Source organism: Cervus elaphus, chromosome 23 (genome assembly GCF_910594005.1).
Source record: "Cervus elaphus chromosome 23, mCerEla1.1, whole genome shotgun sequence".
Taxonomy (NCBI): Eukaryota; Metazoa; Chordata; class Mammalia; order Artiodactyla; family Cervidae; genus Cervus; species Cervus elaphus.
Genome location: NC_057837.1, coordinates 900,733 through 923,149, shown reverse-complemented (window position 1 = coordinate 923,149; position 22,417 = coordinate 900,733). Strand labels below are relative to the sequence as shown.

Below are 22,417 nucleotides of genomic sequence, written 5' to 3'. Positions count from 1 at the left end.
CTCATTCTCATTAACTAGAGGAAATTAAAACTGGGAAGGTTAAAGCTTTAAGCTGTATCTTTAATAAATAGTGGGTATGGCCAAGACTAGAATGCTGGCCCGAGCTTTGCAATCCCCGGTACAAGCTGAGGAGAGTAGCTATGCCGTGGGGAAACCTGGAGGAAGGCACAGAGCCTGGCTGACTTGTACTTAGGCTCTCAGTACCTGACCCATGTAAGGGGAAGCCTTTTCCCTAAAGGATTCAGATGCCTGCCTATGGATTTACCATCTCTCTAAATTCTGCAGATGAAGAAAGAACATTGCTTTGAGCTCATTTCTGACACCTCACCATTCAGACAGGTGCCTGCCTTCCCTGTATCCCAACCAACAGGAAGCTTCTTTCTCACTGTGCCTTGTTTGTATCTATCATGGCCTTATTTCACAATTCATAAATTTACGTGTTTTTGTACTTGATTTTTGTCTTATTCCTCCTGTGGATGATAAGCTTTAAGTAGAGGAACAAAGTTTTTCTTCTTCCTGTTTATCTACAAAACCTTAATAACTGTCAAATTCTAGGTGTTCAGTAAATACTTTTGACTCAATGAATGAACAAATAATATATTTTAATATTTAATCTTTAATCAAGAGCTAGTGTATCACTGAAGGAACAGTGGTTTCCTGGTATCCTTGGGTACCGAGGATACTCACTGTCATCTCCCCTTTGTTGATTGATATAATACATACTTGTTGTGACCTGGAGTGTGCCAGGCTCTGTTCGAGGTTACAAGCAAGGCACCAGTTGTTGCCTTCGTGGAGTATTAATTCTAGTGAAATTATTAAATTTCTCTAGCAGGTGTCATGGTTTTCACAGAACTGTCAATTTTTATTTTTCCTCTACATTTTATGATAGCATGTCTTAGAAATTATCTTCTAAGAAAGAGAATTGAGCATAATACTTGCAACTCTTGGCTATTAAGAGTTTATCCAGATTTTCCAGAAAGAAGGATAACACTTGTAGTTAAGGCATTATTTGTTGACATTGTGATTTGGCTTTATATAGTAAGTCATAGAAAGATGAACCTAGTGTACTGATGTTGTCTTCATTGTTACAGATTCTTCTGAGTTTGTTGGTCAGAGTAAGTTCTAAGTGAAAATTAATTGTATCTATCATGGTTCATCTCATGTCTGCAAGGATCAGAAACGAGAGTGTACTGGGAAACACTGGTAAAGTTTTAAGTCAAGACAAAAGAAAAATTGACCATTATTGGGGAATAAAAATTATTTTTCATGAAATTTTATTCCTAAAAAATATATCAAATTCTTTCTCTTGAAATGTTTAGTATGCTTAATGAAATCTCATACAAAGTTCAGTGAGTTCATGCTGTCAGAGGCTCAAGGGCCTTCAACCACCTTACATGTAGCAGATGTACACGTATGATTTGTACGTGAATACCAGTGTAGAGAACAAAAGCTTGCTATTGAATTCTGTTCCCCAGTAATGGTTAAAAACATTAGACTGACACCTAAGTTCATGGATTTAGCAATATTTTGCTTTCTGGAATATATAATACTTCAAATGTCTTTATGAAGTGTACTAATTTTACATACCACTGTCACCTTCAAAAAGTTTAAAAATACTCTTACAGTTTCCATGACTATAAAGGTACTAATTCCTCTTGGAAATTTTTAAATCAAAGAAAGATTAATTTATATGTAAAAGACAAAATTAGAGCAGGTCAACTCTATTATAGTTCTTAGAAGACTACCACTATGAGCTGTTTTTTAATATAAATGTGTTCAGTCCATTGTAATTAGTCTTATTCATGTATATGTACTTAAACAAATTACATTTACCTATGCAAAATGAGGGAGATGGAGGGAGGGTGGGAAGGAGGAAGAGACACAGAAGAGAGGAGGGGAGAAGAAGGAGAGGGAGAGAAAGAGAAACATCATTAGGATCATGTGCTTTTCCTTCTTTGTATTCATTTGGGCCCTGGAGGAATTTTACTTATAGTTCCGTTCAGTCACTTGGTCATGTCCGACTCTTTGTGACACCATGGACTGCAGCACGCCAGGTTTCCCTGTCCATCACCAACTCCCGGAGCTTGCTCAAACTCAAGTCCATGGAGTTGGTGATGCCATCAAACCATCTCATCCTCTGTCATCCCCTTCTTCTCCCACTTTCAATCTTTCCCAGAATCAGGGTCTTTTCCAATAAGTCAGCTCTTCACATCAGGTGGCCAAAGTAATGGAGTTTTAGCTTCAGCATCAGTGCTTCCAATGAATGTTCAGGACTGATTTCCTTTAGGATTGACTGGTGGGATCTCCTTGGAGTCCTAGGGACTCTCAAGGGTCTTCTCCAACACCACTGTTCAAAAGCATCGATTCTTCAGTGCTCAGCTTTCTTTATGGTCCAGCTCTCACATTCATACATGACTACTGGAAAAACCGTAGCTTTGACTAGACGCATCTTTGTTGGCAAAGTAATCTATCTGCTTTTTAACATGCTGTCTAGGTTGGTCATAGCTTTTCTTCCAAGGAGCAAGCCTCTTAATTTCATGGCTGAAGTCACCATCTGCAGTGATTTTAGAGCCCAAGAAAATAAAATCTTATAGAATCTTATAGTTGATTCTAAACTCAACATTCAGAAAGCTAAGATGATGGCATTGGACCCCGTCACTCCGTGGCAAATAGAAGAGGGAAAAGAGGAAACAGTGACAGATTTTATTTTCCTGGGCTCTAAAATCACTACAGATGGTGACTGCAGCCATGAAATTAGAAGACTCTTGGCTATGACAAACCTAGACAGCGTCTTAAAAAGCAGAGACATCACTCTGACAACAAAGGTCTGTATAATCAAAGTCATGGTTTTTCCAGTAGTCATGTATGAATTTTGGAGTTGGACCATCAAGAAGGCTGAGCACCAAAGGATTGGTGCTTTCAAATTGTGCTAGAGGAGACTCTTGAGAGTCCCTTTGACTGCAAGGACATGAAAACAGTCAATCCTAAAGGAAATCAGTCCTGAGTATTCATTGGAAGGACTGATGCTGACGCTGAAGCTCCAATACTTTGGCCACCTGATGTGAAGAACTGACTCACTGGAAAAGACCCTAATGCTGGGGAAGACTGAGGGCAGGAGGAGAAGGGGAAGACAGAGGATGAAATGGTTGGATGGCATCATGGACTCAGTGGTCATGAGTTTGAGCAAACTCTGGGAGATCGTGAAGGACAGGGAAGCTTGGAGTACTGTAGACCCCACTGTGGTCCTTGAGGTGGCAAAGAGTTGGACACAACTTAGCAACTGAACAATGAACAACAGATTCTAAATGGGATCATTTAGATACAAAACAACATTAGTAACTTTAAAAGTTGCAACAACAGTAGACCAGTTCCCTCATGTAAGACTCAGGGCTGGTTTATCTCCATTAGCAATGAATGCACTAGGTTAATGGATGACCTTGGTACATTCCAGCACAACAAACTGATTAAATCTAAGAAATAATAGCATTAAAGTGCCACAAACCACTGGGTAGCAGCTACAAAGAAAATGGAGGATCTAAAATTATCTCAATGGTATTTGTATATTTGAGGGTCAGTTTCACCCAAATCCTGGTTTGTAAAATAATTTATCTGGAGATTAGGCACTAGGATTTTGTTAGATGATGAAATTTGTATCATTTAATGATTACTGATATAGCAAAGGTGTCCATGAGTTGTATGCAAAAACAGGTCTAGGGAAATAAAGCAAAAAAAAAAAAATCTAGAGTTCATTAAATTTTACTTCAGAATTTCATATATAATGTGTATATATATAAATGCATATGCTTAGTTGCTTAGTCATGTCCAACTCTGTGACCCTATGGACTGTAGCCTGCCAGACTCCTCTGTCAATGGAGTTTCTCAAGCAAGAGCAGTGGACTGGGTAGCCATTCCCTTCTCCAAGGGATCTTCCTGACCCAGGGATCAAACCTGGGTCACCTGCATTGCAGGCAGATTCTTTACTGTCTGAGCCACCAGGTATGTCTTATTCCTACTGTCTGTGTGTCTGTCTCTGTGTTGGATCTTATTTTCCTTGAACACTTTTATCACGGGAATACCTCCATCTGGGTTCTTGCTCTGTGTGGTCTTAGTTCAGCAAGTCAATCTAAGAAATAGCTTCAGCAAGTCTCTCTGAATCTGTCTTGTGGCCTTACAGCAGTGAGGTTGTAAAGTTCAGTGATTTCAGTCACTCAGTCGTGTCTGACTCTGTGACCTCATGGACTGCAACATGCCAGGCTTCTGTGTCCATCAACAACTCCTGGAGCTTGCTCAAACTCATGTATATCGAATCAGTGATGCCATCCAACTGTCTCATCCTCTGTCATCCCCTTCTCCTCCTGCCTTCAAACTTTACTAGGATCAGGGTGTTTTCCAATGAGTCAGGTCTTCACATCAGGTGGCCAAAGTATTGGAGTTTCAGCTTCAGCACCAGTTCTTCCAATGAATATTCAGGACTGATTTCCTTTAGGATGGACTGGTTTGATCTTGCAGTCCAAGGGACTCTCAAGAGTCTTCTCCAACACCACAGTTCAAAAGCATCAATTCTTTGGCCCTCAGCTGCCTTTATAGTCCAACTCTCATATCCATACATGACTACTGGAAAAACCATAGCCTTGACCAGACGGACCTTTGTCGGCAAAGTGATGTCTCTGCTTTTTAATATGCTGTCTAGGTTGGTCATAGCTTTTCTTCCATGGAGTAAGCATCTTTTAATTTCATGGCTGCAGCCACCATCTACAGTGATTTTGGAGCCCCCTAAAATAAAGTCTCTCACTGTTTCCATTGTTTCCCCATCCACTTGCCATGAAGTGATGAGACCAGATGACATGATCTTAGTTTATTGAACATTGAGTTTTAAGCCAGCTTTTTCCCTCGTCTCTTTCACTTTTATCAAGAGGCCCTTTAGTTCTTTGCTTTCTGCCATAAGAGTGGTATATTATCTGTGTATCTTAGGTTATTGATATTTCTCCTGGCAATCTTGATTCCAACTTGTGCTTCATCCAGCCTGGCAGTTCTCATGATGTGCATATCAGTTAAACAAGCAGGGTGACAATATACAGGCTTAACGTACTCCTTTTCCAATTTGGAACCAGTCTGTTGTTCCATGTCCAGTTCTAACGGTTGCTTCTTGACCTCCATACAGATTTCTCAGGAGGCAAGTAAGGTGGTCTGGTATTCCCATCTTTTGAAGAATTTTCCATAGTTTGTTGTGATCTACACAGTCAAAGGCTTTGGTATAATCAATAAAGCAGATGTAGATGTTTTTCTGGAACTCTCTTGCTTTTTCTATGATCCAGCGAATGTTGGCAATTTGATCTCTGCTTCCTCTGCCTTTTCTAAATTCAGCTTGAACATCTGGAAGTTCACAATTCATGTACTGTTGAAGCCTGGCTTGGAGAATTTGCAGCATTACTTTGTGTGAGATGAGTGCAATTGTGCAGTAGTTTGAGCATTCTTTGGCATTGCCTTTTTTTGGGATTGGAATGAAAACTGACCTTTTCCAGTCCAGTGGCCACTGCTTAGTTTTCCAAGTTGGCCAGCATATTGAGTGCAGCACTTTCACAGCATCATCTTTTAGGATTTGAAATAGCTCAACTGGAATTCCATCACCTCCACTAACTGTTCATCGTGATGCTTCCTAAGTCCCAGTTGACTTCGTATTCTAGAATGTCTGGCTCTAGGTGAGTGATCACACTATCATGGTTATCTGGGTCATGAAGATCTTTTTTGTACAGTTCTTCTGTGTATTCTTGCCACCTCTTCTTAATATCTTCTGTTTCTGTTAGGTCCATACCATTTCTGTCTTTTATTGTGCTCATTTTTGCATGAAATGTTCTGTTGGTGTCTCTGATTTTCTTGAAGAAATCTGTAGTCTTTCCCATTCTATTGTTTTTCTCTTTCTCCTTCTATTTAAGTTTCAGATGAGCTAGCTAATGCACCATAAAAATGTCTCTGAAACCAAACCGTTTATTACAGATATCATTTCCTCAAATGATATTCTTAATATGTGTCTGCTTTACATGCATCATGTAATCTCTCAATAACCTTCTAAGGTAGCTGCTCTTACTATCTCATTTAACATTTGAGAAAGCTGAGGCACGGAAGGATTATTAACTTGCTCAAAGTCACATGGTTAATTTGTAGTTGGTCTTTCTGATTCCTCCAGCAGAATTCTTATCCAATATATTGAAATGCCTCTTGAAATTGACTTAATAATAAAATGTTCCTCTTCACCCTAGAGTTTACCAATTGTTTACCCCAGTCTAGTCTGCCATTTGGATATTTAGAAAATATGTAGAAAATACCAAATTTTCTCAGATGAAGAATATAACTTTCTTTAAAATTGGCTCATTTACTTATTCTGTAAACATTTATTGAGTACTTCCTGTATACCAGGATGTATTTTGCCTTGGAAATATAAAGATAAAAGTGCTTATAGAAAAATCGACGTTCAAAGATGTCATGTCAGCAGATTGTTCTTGGACTATGTTCTCTGGTCCCTGTCGCCTGGACATGAGGGCTTGGACAATGAGCTGTAATAGCATGATTAGTGACTTTTTAGAATTATCTTGGACTTGACTATACTAGTCTTTTTTTAAAGATGGAACTAGACAGGGCTGGCCTTCTACCTCTTTTCTTTGCTTCCATCTTATTCTTCCCTGGTCCATTATCCACAGCACTGCTGGGTGAGTTTTACAAGATGTAAATCTGATCATAATTCTCTTACCTCCTTAGGGCTAACCAGAGAGCTTCAAATAGAGTGCTGACCCCTTACACAATTCTTAAATGCTCATTACTCTGCACCTTCACATATATTGTTTTCTCTGCTTAGATGAGGATATTCCTGCCCACTCTGGCTGTTAACTCCTACTTTAGCACAGATGTTCTTTTTCTTTGGGCTCTTCTGAGATCACCCAGCTTCTGAGGGTCTCTACAGCATCTTTTCTGTACCCACATTTGCCTCTTGGATTCTAATTACCTCTTTGGGCTGTAAAATCCATAAGGAGAGGAGATGCATTAGTCTTGTCCAGAGTTGTAGCCTCAGCTTCTAAGGTGATGCTCAGTTCATGTTTATTGAATGAAAAAAATAAATGTAAATAGCAGAGTTCTAATTAAAGACACATGTTTTTCTATCTCTTTAGTGTCAGAGTTGGTTCAGCTATAGCTTCTACTTTCTTTCTCAAAATGCTTTTCAGAACTGCCACAGAGCTTTGGAAGTGACTCACATTCTGGGGACCCACTAGCAACAAATCTTATGGTCTTTGCTCATCACATTTATAGCTTTGATGAATTTGAAACTGGTTTGGCTAGTTTACGGGTTCAGTTCAGTTCAGTTCAGTCACTCAGTCGTGTCTGACTCTTTGCGACCCCATGAATTGCAGCACACCAGGCCTCCCTGTCCATCACAAACTCCTGGAGTCTACCCAAACTCATGTCCGTTGAGTCAGTGATGCCATCCAGCCAACTCATCCTCTGTCGTCCCCTTCTCCTCCTACACCCAATCCCTCCCAGCATCAGGATCTTTTCCAATGAGTCAGCTCTTCGCATGAGGTGGCCAAAGTATTGGAGTTTCAGCTTCAGCATCAGTCCTTCCAATAAACACCCAGGACTGATCTCCTTTAGGATGGACTGGCTGGATCTCCTTGCAGTCCAAGGCCCTTGTGAAAATTATCCTTCTTTAGTAGCACTTGCAAAATAGTGTTCACCCTCAAATATCAGAAAGTATCTGTAAAGTGATAAAATTTGGGTTGATTATCACAATAACATTGAAATAAAGTATTTTAAGTCTATAGTAATTGTGAAAAATCTTAAACTTGGTGAATTTTTCCCTAGGAAGTTGATATTCATAACATTAAATTCTGGGGGGGAAATATACTTCTGTATCAAGTAACTTTGAAAAAATTTGCCTTTGTGCCTCCTTTTAGTTAAGAATTTATTTTGTCAGTTTAAATACTCTATTTCTCTATTTTGTTTTATTGATGTTTTTATGTGTATTGAATAGCTGTTATTCTTTTATAGTTATGCCCCTTGGTGTCCCTCCTGTCAGCAGACTGATTCAGAATGGGAGACATTTGCAAAGAATGGTGAAATACTTCAGATCAGTGTCGGGAAGGTAGATGTCATTCAAGAACCAGGTACTGTAAATGTTGAACATTAAATACAAAAGTTTGTTGCTTTTAATTTGAATTTTTTCACACATGCAGAAAAGTTGAAAGACTAGAATATTGATTACCATAAACTGACTACCTAAAATCAGCAAACAATATTTTAGCATATATGTATCTGTTTGTGTATTCATATTTACACATACAGATGTGTGTATATGTTTTTATGATTTTTTTGCTAAGTCATTTGAATATAAGTTGCAAACATCGTGAGACTTCACCCTTCATTACTTCAGCATATTAATGTGTCTTTAATTATTTTCCATGTCGTTTTATAGTTTTTTAAACCAGGATCCAATCAAGGTTCACCAGTTACATTTCATTGTTAAGTGTTTTTAGTCTCTATCAATCTAGACTACTCCGTTTTTTCCATGCTGTTGTTATTCTGGAGAGAACAAGCTAGGGATTTTCCGAGATGTTTCTTTATGGTGACATTTAACTTGCTCTTATATTTTCTGCATTTTCTGTAAACTTGAACTTTTGTCTGAAGGGATGATTTGAGTTAAACACTTATGGAGGAGTGATGCTGTGACTTTATATTGTATCCCATCAGAAGACATGTACTGTCACTATTAGTGGTGCTGAGTTTGAGCACTTGGTTAAGGTTATGATACTACACATTTCAATTATAAAGAAAAGGCCACACTTTATAGCTGGCAGGTAATCTATGGGGCAATACTTTGGGGTTTTAAGATCTGTGATGATCTTACCTGAACAAGATATTTTATTAAGAGTTCCAGAATGGTGAATTTCTAATTCTTTCACCATCTACATTTATTAGTTGTTAATGATGAAAATTAAGTAATAATGAAATAATGAATGAATAATGAAAATGAATACTAATGAAAAAATTATAATGATACAGGTTTTCAAAAGAGGGAGATAGAGACTTGAATTCTGAAAAAATACAATAAATTTGTGTTTCTAGTTTAAAAATAACTGTGTAATATATGTAAATTGAGAAAAGTTGGGTTTTTATTATTTAAATCTCAAACTTGACAATTTTCAAACTGTATAAGTAATTTTTTCCTATCTACATTTAATTTCTACCTGTTGCATGCTTTCATAGGAAAGAAAAAGATAGTAGATGTGGAAATGTAGCTATTCCTTCTCTGTAATAGCTGTGAGTCCAACAATCACAAAATAATGAATTACCAGTTACATGGACAACAAAATGAATGGTGTCAGTTAATATCTATGTGCTGACAAACCCATGGAGAGAGGGTTCTGCTACAAGCTGTGAATCCTTAAGCCTCTGCCTTTTTAAGCATTTAAACCAAAACCAGTAATGGCTGTCTGCTATTTAGAGATGGACAGTTACCATTATTGGGCTCCCCTGGTGTCGCTGACAGTAAATAATCTGCCTGCAAGGCAGGAGACCCGGGTTTGATCCCTGGACCAGGAAGATCCCCTGGAGAACGGAATGGCTACTCACTCCAGTATTCTTGTCTGGAGAATTCCATGGATAAATTAGCTTGGCAGGCTACGGGTTTGCAAACAGTCAGCCACAACTGAGGGACTAACAGTTATCATTATTAGTTGATGATTTGGACTATTATATGGGCTTCCCTGATAGCTCAGTTGATAAAGAATCCCCCAGTTCCATTCCTAGGTCAGGAAGATCCGCTGGAGAAGGAAAAGGCCATCTGCTCCAGTTTTCTTGGGCTTCCCTTGTGACTCAGCTGGTAAAGAATCAGCCTGCAATGAGGGAGACCTGGGTTTGATCCCTCAGTTGGGAAGGTACCCTGGAGAAGGGAAAGGCTACCCACGTCAGTATTCTGGCCTGTAGAATTCCATGGACTGTGTAGTCCATGGGTTCGCAAAGAGTTGGACATGACTTTCACTTTTGACTTTCTGCTATTTTAATGAGTTTTTATATTTGGAGATCAAATCGTTACAGTTACATATCTGCTGTAAACTTGTTTGTGTGTTTTTAAAAGTTTGAGTCCAGTGAAGTCAGGTGTCAGCCTTGTTAACCAGACATGTTCTATGATGAGTTTTTTTAGAAATGAAGCATCTGGCCTATTCTCATTTCAGCCTTTTGGGTTACCTGCCGGAAATTCACAGCATAGTTTAAATTAAACAAATTAAACAACTTTGTGATGAAGTCATAGATCTAAAACCTAACTATTAATAAATATAGTCTTTCCTTCTAAAATGTAGACTTATAGCTATTTTTCACTTGTGAATGGATTAAATGTATAATGAAATAAGAGAAATTGACTATGACAAAAATATTTTAAAAGCAAATTCATCATTGACTCATAGTATTAATATAAATATGATACATGTTCAAAGAAGGAAAAAAGTCACTGGCTTAGTGTTCCATGAAAATAGGAAAGAAATAAAGACCAAAAAAATCAAAATGTGGTTGTTTTATGTCTTAGTTTTTTTAAAGTAGAAACTCTAGAATTTTTTTAAATGGTAGCTACTGAAAACCTGTAACTGATTAAAAAAAAAAAAAAAACTAGGATACAAAATTCACACACATGACTATGTGGCCTAGAGAATATTTCACTTTAGATTATATTATTTTATGCTTATAATTGTACTTTAAATTACAAATGTAATGCTTTCAAATACTATTTTAATAGAGTTTAGAAATAATGTGTTTCTTCAACAAATTTTTGAGTTGGTATCATGCACCAGGCCCTGTTCTGTATACCAGTGATAAGATCAATGATGCAGGTAAATAAAGATGCAAATGAATAAGAAGGGAAAAATGTGGTTCTGCATTGAATTTACATTCTAGTGAAGGGGATAAACAGTCACAAAAGTAAAATGGGAAATAATGTCTGGTGGTGGTAAGGGCTGTAATGAAAAAGAAAGCAAGGTAAAAATGTAAAAAATGGCGGGAGCCACTGTTTTAATAGGATGTCCGGGGAAGGACTTTTAAATTGTAGGTCTTGACAAATTAAGGAAATGAATTTCAATGAGGTTTAGGAGAGGATCTTTCCAGGTGGAGCAAACAGTATGTGCAGGTAGGGGCATTTGGCTTATTTGAGAAAAAATATTGCCAGTGGGGTCCTTGAGACAAATGGTACTGAAGAGGTAGCTAGAGACCAGATCATGTAGGCTCTTGTTGGTCATGGCAAAGTGTTTAGGTTTTATACCAAGTATGATAGAAAGGAAGCTAAGTGGAAGGTTTTTAGTGGGGAAGTTACATGATTTGATTCATGTTTTAAAAGTATTCATTTGACAGACCCATCACAAGCAAGGAAATCGAAACTGTAATAAAAAATCTACCAGCAAACAAAAGCCCAGGACCAGATGGCTTCACAGCTGAATTCTACCAAAAATTTAGAGAAGAGCTAACACCTATCTTACTCAAACTCTTCCAGAAAATTGCAGAGGAAGGTAAACTTCCAAACTCATTCTATGAGGCCACCATCACCCTAATTCCAAAACCAGACAAAGATGCCACAAAAAAAGAAAACTACAGGCCAATATCACTGATGAACATAGATGCAAAAATCCTTAACAAAATTCTAGCAAACAGAATCCAACAACATATTAAAAAAATCATACACCACGACCAAGTGGGCTTTATCCCAGGAATGCAAGGATTCTTTAATATCCGCAAATCAATCAATGTAATACACCACATTAACAAATTGAAAGATAAAAACCATATGATTATCTCAATAGATGCAGAGAAAGCCTTTGACAAAATTCAACACCCATTTATGATTAAAACTCTCCAGAAAGCAGGAATAGAAGGAACATACCTCAACATAATAAAGGCTATATATGACAAACCCACAGCAAGCATCACCCTCAATGGTGAAAAATTGAAAGCATTTCCCCTGAAATCAGGAACAAGACAAGGGTGTCCACTCTCACCACTACTATTCAACATAGTGTTGGAAGTTTTGGCCACAGCAATCAGAGCCGAAAAAGAAGTAAAAGGAATCCAGATAGGAAAAGAAGTGAAACTCTCACTGTTTGCAGACGACATGATCCTCCACATAGAAAACCCTAAAGACTCTTCCAGAAAATTACTAGAGCTAATCAATGAATATAGTAAAGTTGCAGGATATAAAATTAACACACAAAAATCCCTTGCATTCCTATACACTAACAATGAAAAAACAGAAAGAGAAATTAAGGAAACAATACCATTCACCATTGCAACAAAAAGAATAAAATACTTAGGAGTATATCTACCTAAAGAAACAAAAGACCTATACATAGAAAACTATAAAACACTGATGAAAGAAATCAAAGAGGACACAAACAGATGGAGAAACATACCATGCTCATGGATTGGAAGAATCAATATTGTCAAAATGGCTGTACTACCCAAAGCAATCTATAGATTCAATGCAATCCCTATCAAGCTACCAACGGTATTTTTCACAGAACTAGAACAAATAATTTCACAATTTGTATGGAAATACAAAAAACCTCGAATAGCCAAAGTAATCTTGAGAAAGAAGAATGGAACTGGAGGAATCAACCTGCCTGACTTCAGACTATACTACAAAGCCACAGTCATCAAGACAGTATGGTACTGGCACAAAGACAGAAATATAGACCAATGGAACAGAATAGAAAGCCCAGAGATAAATCCACATACCTATGGATACCTTATCTTTGACAAAGGAGGCAAGGATACACAATGGAAAAAAGACAACCTCTTTAACAAGTGGTGCTGGGAAAACTGGTCAACCACTTGTAAAAGAATGAAACTAGAACACTTTCTAACACCATACACAAAAATAAACTCAAAATGGATTAAAGATCTAAATGTAAGACCAGAAACTATAAAACTCCTAGAGGAGAACATAGGCAAAACCCTCTCCGACATAAATCACAGCAGGATCCTCTATGACCCACCTCCCAAAATATTGGAAATAAAGGCAAAAATAAACAAATGGGACCTAATGAAACTTAAAAGCTTTTGCAGAACAAAGAAAACTATAAGCAAGGTGAAAAGACAGCCCTCAGAATGGGAGAAAATAATAGCAAACGAAGCAACAGACAAAGGATTAATCTCGAAAATATACAAGCAACTCCTGCAGCTCAATTCCAGAAAAATAAATGACCCTATCAAAAAATGGGCCAAAGAACTAAACAGACATTTCTCCAAAGAAGACATACAGATGGCTAACAAACACATGAAAAGATGCTCGACATCACTCATTATCAGAGAAATGCAAATCAAAACCACAACGAGGTACCATTACACGCCAGTCAGGATGGCTGCTATCCAAAAGTCTACAAGCAATAAATGCTGGAGAGGGTGTGGAGAAAAGGGAACCCTCTTACACTGTTGGTGGGAATGCAAACTAGTACAGCCACTATGAAGAACAGTGTGGAGATTTCTTAAAAAACTGGAAATAGAACTGCCATATGACCCAGCAATACCACTCCTGGGCATACACACTGAGGAAACCAGATCTGAAAGAGACACGTGCACCCCAATGTTCATCGCAGCACTGTTTATAATAGCCAGGACATGGAAGCAACCTAGATGCCCATCAGCAGATGAATGGATAAAGAAGCTGTGGTACATATACACCATGGAATATTACTCAGCCGTTAAAAAGAATTCATTTGAACCAGTTCTAATGAGATGGATGAAACTGGAGCCCATTATACAGAGTGAAGTAAGCCAGAAAGATAAAGAACATTACAGCATACTAACACATATATATGGAATTTAGAAAGATGGTAACGACAACCCTATATGCAAAACAGAAAAAGAGACACAGATGTACAGAACAGACTTTTGAACTCTGTGGGAGAAGGTGAGGGTGGGATGTTTTGAAAGAACAGCGTGTATATTATCTATGGTGAAACAGGTCACCAGCCCAGGTGGGATGCATGAGACAAGTGCTCGGGCCTGGTGCACTGGGAAGACCCAGAGGAATCGGGTGGAGAGGGAGATGGGAGGGGGGATCGGGATGGGGAATACATGTAAATCTATTGCTGATTCATGTCAATGTATGACAAAACCCACTGAAAAAATAAATAAATAAATTAAAAAAAAATAAAAGTATTCATTTGGCTGCTATGCAAAATTTGTCTGTAGGAGGTCGGAAGTATAAGCCAGAAGAAAAGTTCAGAGGTCAGTTCAGTAGCCTAGAGCGGAGGGATGAGGGCTTGGATGAAAGTAGCGGTGTCACGTGGGTGGATTGAAGATACGCATTTGGCTGGAATACCCAGAAGGGTTTCCTGATAGATGGATTGCAGCACTTGTGAAAAGAGTGAAGATGGAAGAGACTAAAAGAGGATCAGGTTTGGAACAGGGTTTAGCTTTGAGATGTTTCGTAGAAATCCAAATAGAGATGAGCTAGGGAAAGACATTTAAGAATTATCAGGTAGATGGTATTTTAAGCAAAGGGACAAACTGAGATTACCTAGGGAATGTGTGCTTCCCTGGTGGCTCAGTAATAAAGAAGGAAACTCGAGTTTGATCCCTGGGTCGGGAAGATCCCCTGGAGAAGGAAATGGCAACCCACTCCAGTATTCTTGCCTGGGAAATCCCATGAACATAGGGATCGCAAAGAGTTGGACACGACTGAGTGACTAGACACCAACACCAGGGAATATGTGCAGAGAAGTGTTTTCAGAATTGAGAATTGGGGCACTCCACCATTTAGAAGCTGAAAAGGAGAAGCTAGTGAGGTAGGAAGGAGATGGAGAAGTAGGCAGTCCTGGAAGCCGAATGAAGAGAGAGTGTCTTATGTGGTACTGACTCATGGGCAAACCTCCGGGACATCTTGTCTGTATTCTTGGAAGCAAGTATTTGCTTTATTTTTACAAAATCTTACCTCCTGATAAGCAGTGGGAAACCATCACAATGATATTATTTTTCCCACAGTTGAGATGTTCACTGGATATTTCTGTGTACAGTTGAAGGTTTGGATGCAAATCTGCATTACTGTAACTTTCATCAGGTTTGCCATGTGCAGGAATGCTAGTAAGGGATAATTTCATTCTTTTTTAAAAAGAAGGGAAAGCAAGAATTTTTGAAGTGTTCGTGCATACTCTTTAGTTATGCCTGTAACTCAACTGTTGGTGTTTCTAATAAGATATTTTTTTAGGTAGTTTAAGTAGAAAGTAAGATTTCAGGATTATAAAGACTGGGGATTATAAACACATTGCATTTTTACATCTGAGATGTAGAAGTCAAAGAGAGCACAGGCCTTACATTACATATGCTGCCTGTTTAATGCTATGTAGATCAGGTGATGTTTCAGTTGAGTTGACTTCAGAAAATTAAATTTAATGACTGTCTACTTGAACCTTCTGTTCTATGTGGATGAGCTTAGTTGTCCAAGACAGAAAACAGCAGCTGCTCAGAAAACATCCATGGCTGTTGCACTAGATTAGAGATAAAACCATGGCCAAAAGTAAGCATTGTCCTCAAAGTCACTAATTTATTATAGAAACTAGTTTAGTTTACTGCACTTCAGTTAGTGTTGACATTTTAGTTTTATAATAATAAAACTTAGTTACTTATATTCCATTATATTGACAACTTCATTTCAGTTTTGAAGGTAAGATTAGTTTTACTTTTTAAAATTTTTTCCTTCTACTTCTGTCTTTGGTGATAATAACTAACATTTAGTAAGCATTTACTGCAGCCTGTAATTGTGTTGAGCAACTTACATAAGTTTTAGCATCATTACAATCCTAGGAAGAACAAACTCTTTTTATATTACTCAGAAACAGGCTCAGCGAGATTAATTAACAAAAGCTAATATCTGTCCCAATCTGATCACATGGACAACAGCCTTCTCTAACTCAGTGAAACTATGAGCTATGCCTTGTAGGGACACTCAAGAAGAATGGTCACGGTGGAGAGTTCTGGCAAAACGTGATCCACTGGGGAAGGGAATGGCAAACTACTTCAATAATCTTGCCTTCAGAACCCCATGAACAGTATGAAAAGGCAAAAAAATAGGACACTGAAAGATAAACTCCCCAGGTTGTTAGGTGCCCAATATGCTACTGGAGATCGGTGGAGAAATAACTCCAGAAAGAATGAAGAGATGGAGCCAAAGCAAAAACAATACCCAGTTGTGGATATGACTGGTGATGGAAGTAACGTCCAATGCTGTAAAGAGCAATATTGCATAGGAACCTGGAATGTTAGGCCCATGAATCAAGGCAAATTGGAAGTGGTCAAACAAGAGATGGCAAGAGTGAAAATCAACATTTTAGGAATCAGCGAACTAAAATGGACCAGAATGGGTGAATTTAATTCAGATGACTGTTACATCTACTACTGTGGGCAAGAATAATTTAGAAGAAATGGAGGAGCCCTCATAATCAACAAAAGAGTCCAAAATGAAGTACTTGGATACAATCTCAGAAACAACAGAATGATCTCTGTTCATTTCCAAAACAAACCATTCAGTATCACAGTAATCCAAGTCTGTTCCCTGACTAGTAATGCTGAAGAAGCTGAAGTTGAACGGTTCTCTGAAGACCTACAAGACCTTCTAGAACTAGCACCCAGAAAAGATGTCCTTTTCATTATACAGGACTGGAATACAAAAGTAGGAAGTCAAGAAATACCAGGAGTAACAGGAAAATTTGGCCTTGGAATATAGAATGAAGCAGGGCAAAGGCTAATAGAGTTTTGCCAAGAGAATGCACTGGTCATAGCAAACACCCTTTTCCAATAACACAAGAGATGACTCTACACATGGACATCAACAGATGGTCAATACTGAAATTAGATAGATTATATTCTTTGCAGCCAAAGATGGAGAAGCTCTATACAGTCAGCAAAAACAAGACCAGAAGCTGACTGTGGCTCAAATCATGAACTCTTTATTGCCAAATTCAGACTTAAATTGAAGAAAGTAGGGAAAACCACTAGACCGTTCAGGTATGACTTAAATCAAATCCCTTATGATTATACACTGGAAGTGACAAATAGATTGAAGGGATTAGATCTGATAAACAGAGTGCCTGAAGAACTATGGATGGAACATTGTGACATTGTACAGGAGACAGTGATCAAGCCCATCCCCAAGGAAAAGAAATGCAAAAGGCAAAATAGTTATTTGAGGAGGCCTTACAAATAGCTGTGAAAAGAAGAAAAGCAAAAGGCAAATGAGACAAGGAAAGATATACCCATTAGAATTCAAAGTTCCAAAGAATAGCAAGGAGAGATAAGAAAGCCTTCCTCAGTGATCAGTGCAAAGAAATAGAGGAACACAATAGAAAGGGAAAGACTACAGATCTCTTCAAGAAAATTAGAGATACCAATGCAAAGATGGACACAATAAAGGACAGAAATTGTATGGACCTAACAGAAGCAGAAGATATTGAGAAGATGTGGAAAGAATACACAGAAGAACTATACAAAAAGATCTTCATGATGCAGATAATCATGATAGTGTGATCACTCACCTAGAGCCAGACATCCTGGAATGAGAAGTCAAGTGGGCCTTGGGAAGCATCACTACGAACAAAGCTAGTGGATGTGATGGAATTCCAGTTGAGCTATTTCAAATCCCAAAAGATGATGCTGTGAAAGTGATGTACTCAATATGCCTGCAAACTTGGAAAACTCAGCAGTGGCCACTGGACTGGAAAAGGTCTGTTTTCATTCCAATCCCAAAGAAAGGCAATGCCAAAGAATGCTGAAATTACCACACAATTGCACTCATCTCACAGGCTAGCAAAGTAATGCTCAAAATTCTCCAAGCCAGGCTTCAACAGTACATGAACTGTGAAATTCCAGATGTTCAAGCTGGATTTAGAAAAGGCAGAGGAACCAGAGATGAAAATGCCAGCATCAGTTGGGTCATTGAAAAAACGAGAGAGTTCCAGAAAAACACCTGTTTCTGCTTTATTGGCTATGCCAAAGCCTTTGACTGTGTAGATCATAACAAACTGTGGAAAATTCTGAAAGAGATGGGCATACCAGGCCACCTAACCTGCCTTCTGAGAAATCTGTATGCAGGTCGAGAAGCAACAGTTAGAACTGGACATGGAACAACAGACTGGTTCCAAATCAGGAAAGGAGTACGTTAAGGTTGTCTGTTGTCACCCTGCTTATTTAACTTATATGCAGATTACATCGTGAGAAATGCTGGACTGGATGAAGCACAAACTGGAATCAAGATTGCCGGGAGAAATGTCAATAACCTCAGATATGCAGATGGCACCACCCTTATGGCAGAAAGTGAATAAGAACTAAAGAGCCTCTTGACAAAAGTGAAAGAGCAGAGTGAGAAAGGCTTAAAAGTCAACTTTCAGGAAACTAAGGTCATAGCCTCTGGTCCTTTCACTTCATGGCACATAGATGGCAATGGAAATATTGACAGACTTTATTTCTTGGGCTCCAAAATCACTGCAGATGGTGACTGCAGCCATGAACTTAAAAGACACCTGCTCCTTGGAAGAAAAGTTATGACCAACCTAGACAGCATATTAAAAAGTAGAGACATTACTTTGCCAACAAAGGTCCATCTAGTCAAAGCTGTGGTTTTCCAGTGGTCATGTATGGATGTGAGAGTTGGACTATAAAGAAAGCTAAGTGCCAGAGAATTGATACTTTTGAACTGTGGTGTTGGAGAAGACTCTTGAGAGTCACTTGGACTGCAAAGAGATCCAGCCAGTCCATCCTAAAGGAAATTAGTCCTGAATATTCATTGGAAAGACTGATGCTGAAGCTGAAACTTCATTACTTTGGCCACCTGATGTGAAGAACTGACTCATTAGAAAAGACCCTGATGCTGGGAAAGATTGAAGGTGGGAGGAGAAGGGGATGACAGAGAATGAGATGGTTGGATGGCATCACCGACTTAATGGGCATGAGTTTGAGTAAACTCCAGGAGTTGGTGATGGACAGGGAGGCCTGGCATGCTGCAGTTCATGGGGAAGCAAAGAGTCAGACATGACTGAGTGATTGAACTAAAACTAAATAGCTATCCCTGTTTTCTTCATATTGAAATTAGGTAATTTCTGTTGTGTCTTTACATATGAAGTTCCCTGCTGTGTTTTTTACTTCCCTAATCTTTAATTCCTCTTTTTCTTTTGCTCTATGTGTTTAAGATAAGGTTGCTAATAAGAATTAATTGCTTAATATTCATTTTAAAGTAGAAGTTATCTTTAAAGTATAAAACGTATGTCTAAGTTTTGGGACACCTTGTGGTCAGACTTTATCTCTTTAAGTATTTAAGAGGTGCGTTTGTTTCTTCCATACTTTTCTGAAGATTGTTTCAGTGAACCATTATGCACACTTGAAATGAGCTGCTTCCCTGTTATAATTCTTTAAAATCCATACTTGTTTTTTTTTTTCATTTATTTTTATTAGTTGGAGGCTAATTACTTTACAATATTGTAGTGGGTTTTGCCATACATTGACATGAATCAGCCATGGATTTACATGTGTTCCCCATCCCAATCCCCCCTCCCACCTCCCTCTCTACCCGATCCCTCTGGGTCTTCCCAGTGCACCAGGCCCGAGCACTTGTCTCATGCATCCAGCCTGGGCTGGTGATCTGTTTCACCCTAGATAATATACATGTTTTGATGCTGTTCTCTCGAAACATTCCACCCTCACCTTCTCCCACAGAGTCCAAAATTCTGTTCTGTACATCTGTGTCTCTTTTTCTGTTTTGCATATAGGGTTATCGTTACCATCTTTCTAAATTCCATATATATGCGTTAGTATACTGTATTGGTCTTTATCTTTCTGGCTTACTTCACTCTGTATAATGGGCTCCAGTTTCATCCATCTCATTAGAACTGATTCAAATGAATTCTTTTTAATGGCTGAGTAATAGTCCATGGTGTATATGTACCACATCTTCCTTATCCATTGGTTTTAAATCCTAAAGCCACAACCTGACAGGGTGCTTCTCTATTCCAGAGTGGTTATGGTTTAACTTTTCAGGTGATGAAAGTCTCCCTTAATGTTTCATAATACAGTATTAATAAATAGAAGACATTCATGTCAAAACTGTAAATTTTTTATAATCTTTAATCTAGCCATCTTGGGAACAAGTGTGCTGTTGTACCATCTAATCTGAATGAGAAAGATGCAGAAATCTCAGAGACCATCTATCACTGTGTTTCTTTTTTCTTATTTTCTCTGTACTCTTTGATTTCAATGAGTGCATTTATTTATAAAGTTTTAAGTTATGTTATTCAAAATAATACACAATGTCCAAAGCACTCAACTAAATTAGTGTTTGTATATCCTCTTATTTTATTCTAACTTTGAATTAAAGATTTAAATAAAGAAAATAATAGCAGTCATTTAGTATTATTATATGGGTTTCCCTGGTGACTCAGTAGTAAAGAATCCTCCTGTAGTGCAGGAGCCAAAGGAGACCCGGGTTTGATCCCTGGGTCAGGAAGCGACTTAGCAGCAGCAGCATATATAAGACCACTTAATATTACAATACTGCAAGATAAAAATTCTGATGCCCATTTATAATAAGACAACTAAGGCCTAGTGTCTTTAAATTAACTGTCTCATATTAAAAACTAATAAGAGGCAGAAGTGGAGTTTAGCCCAAGGTAAGTCACAAGCTGCTTGTGAATTTGGAAATTCATGTTATATAATTTAATATGTTTTATGAACTACTTTTAAGATTTGGTATAATTTAATGTGTTTTATGAACTACTTTTAAGGTTTATATATTTTTTATTTATTGCCATGGCCAATGATGACCAAGAGCACACGCTGCTGCTGCTAAGTCGCTTCAGTCGTGTCCGACACGGCGACCCCATAGATGGCAGCCCACCAGGCTCCCCCGTCCCTGGGATTCTCCAGGCAGGAACACTGGAGTGGGTTGCTGTTTCCTTCTCCAATGCATGAAAGTGAAAAGTGAAAGTGAAGTTGCTCAGTTGTGTCCAACTCTTCGCAACCCCAGGGACTGCAGCCTACCAGGCTCCTCTGTCCATGGGATTTTCCAGGCAAGAGTACTGGAGTGGGGTGCAGTTGCCTTCTCTGAAGAGCACATGAAGGATTTTAAAAAACAAGTTAAAAATATCTCTTTCAGTAATACCTAACATTTTTTAGACATTCTATTTATTCTATAAAAATCTAAATAGAAATGAGGTAGTGATGGGATGCTATTTGTTCATTGTGTTTTAAAAGGCCATATATGAACAAAGCATAATTCCTTAATACAGTAATTCCTTAGGAAAATTTGGATGGGTGTAAGAATCTCTAGCTAGGAGAAAAATGAGATATGAAACTGCAATAATTATTTGAAGCTTAAAGCATGTAATGATTTAGAATTACCAATGCTCTTTCCCCTAGTAATTTAGAGTTGGAAGGTTATTAAGAGATATCCTGGTTCCCCTCCTGGGCTGGATTTCCAAACAGTATTTGAGGTGAACATGCTTGTTACAGTCCTCAGTGGACTTCTCAGGTCACCTGAGGTTTTGTAAGTGCCAGTACAACCTTTATTTTTTTCCAGATATGTCATGAGAAGTGTTTGTAGTAAATGTTTCTTTTTGTAAATTGATTTTTATTACCTTCAGAATATTTTCTTTTAAATGCCATAGGGATGTTTTAGAATCTACATAGTTTTATATCAGAAAAAAATTTGGGAAGACTCACTATTAATTAATAAATTAGTTACTGAATATGGTTTAGTTGCTCAGTCATGTCTGACTCTTGTGACCCCATGGACTGTAGCCTGCCGTGCTCCTCTGTCCATGGGATTTTCCAGGCCAGAATAGTGGAGTGGATTGCCATTCCCTTCTCCAGGGGATCTTCCCGACCCAGGAATTGAACCCAGGTCTCCTGCATTGCAGGCAGATTCTTTACCGACTGAGCTATGAGGGAAGCCGTGTACTGAATATAGCTTTAACTAATAGAATGGGTATAAGCAAATTTCCTATTTTATTAAAAGTAAAGCTGCAGTGTTTCATATTGCAAGTGAGACCAGAGAGATGTAAAATTTGAGCCACTTTATTTGAATAGATACTTGATTTTGTCCAGCTAGTTCTTCAATGGGAAAAGCATAAGTGATGAGAGCTGGTCAGGGGCCTCCTTCAGCATTGCTTCACTTTTGCCAGAACCAGACTTACTCACTGTTTGTGCACACATGAGTTTTGTTTACTTCTAAACATTTAAAGAGCATTCTGCTCATTACTTCTAGTGTCATTCAGGTTTTTGTTGCATGCCTCTTTTCTTGATCCCATTGATCTCTGTTTATAGTCATAGTTGTGATTATTTGATTGTTTTTCCTTCTGCCGTTGGACTGTATGCTCTGTGAATGCAAAGCTTGGACGTGGTTTTG

General features: G+C 38.2%; 1 protein-coding gene across 1 annotated transcript in view; it reads left to right on the top strand.

Moving 5' to 3' along the window:
• Positions 1 to 22,417, top strand: part of TMX4 (thioredoxin related transmembrane protein 4) — a 68,539-nt gene that overhangs the window by 6,214 nt on the left and 39,908 nt on the right. The window contains exon 2 of the mRNA XM_043883467.1: positions 8,038 to 8,153. Within this exon, the coding sequence (XP_043739402.1) occupies positions 8,038 to 8,153 (116 nt within the window). The remainder of the gene's footprint in view (positions 1 to 8,037; positions 8,154 to 22,417) is intronic.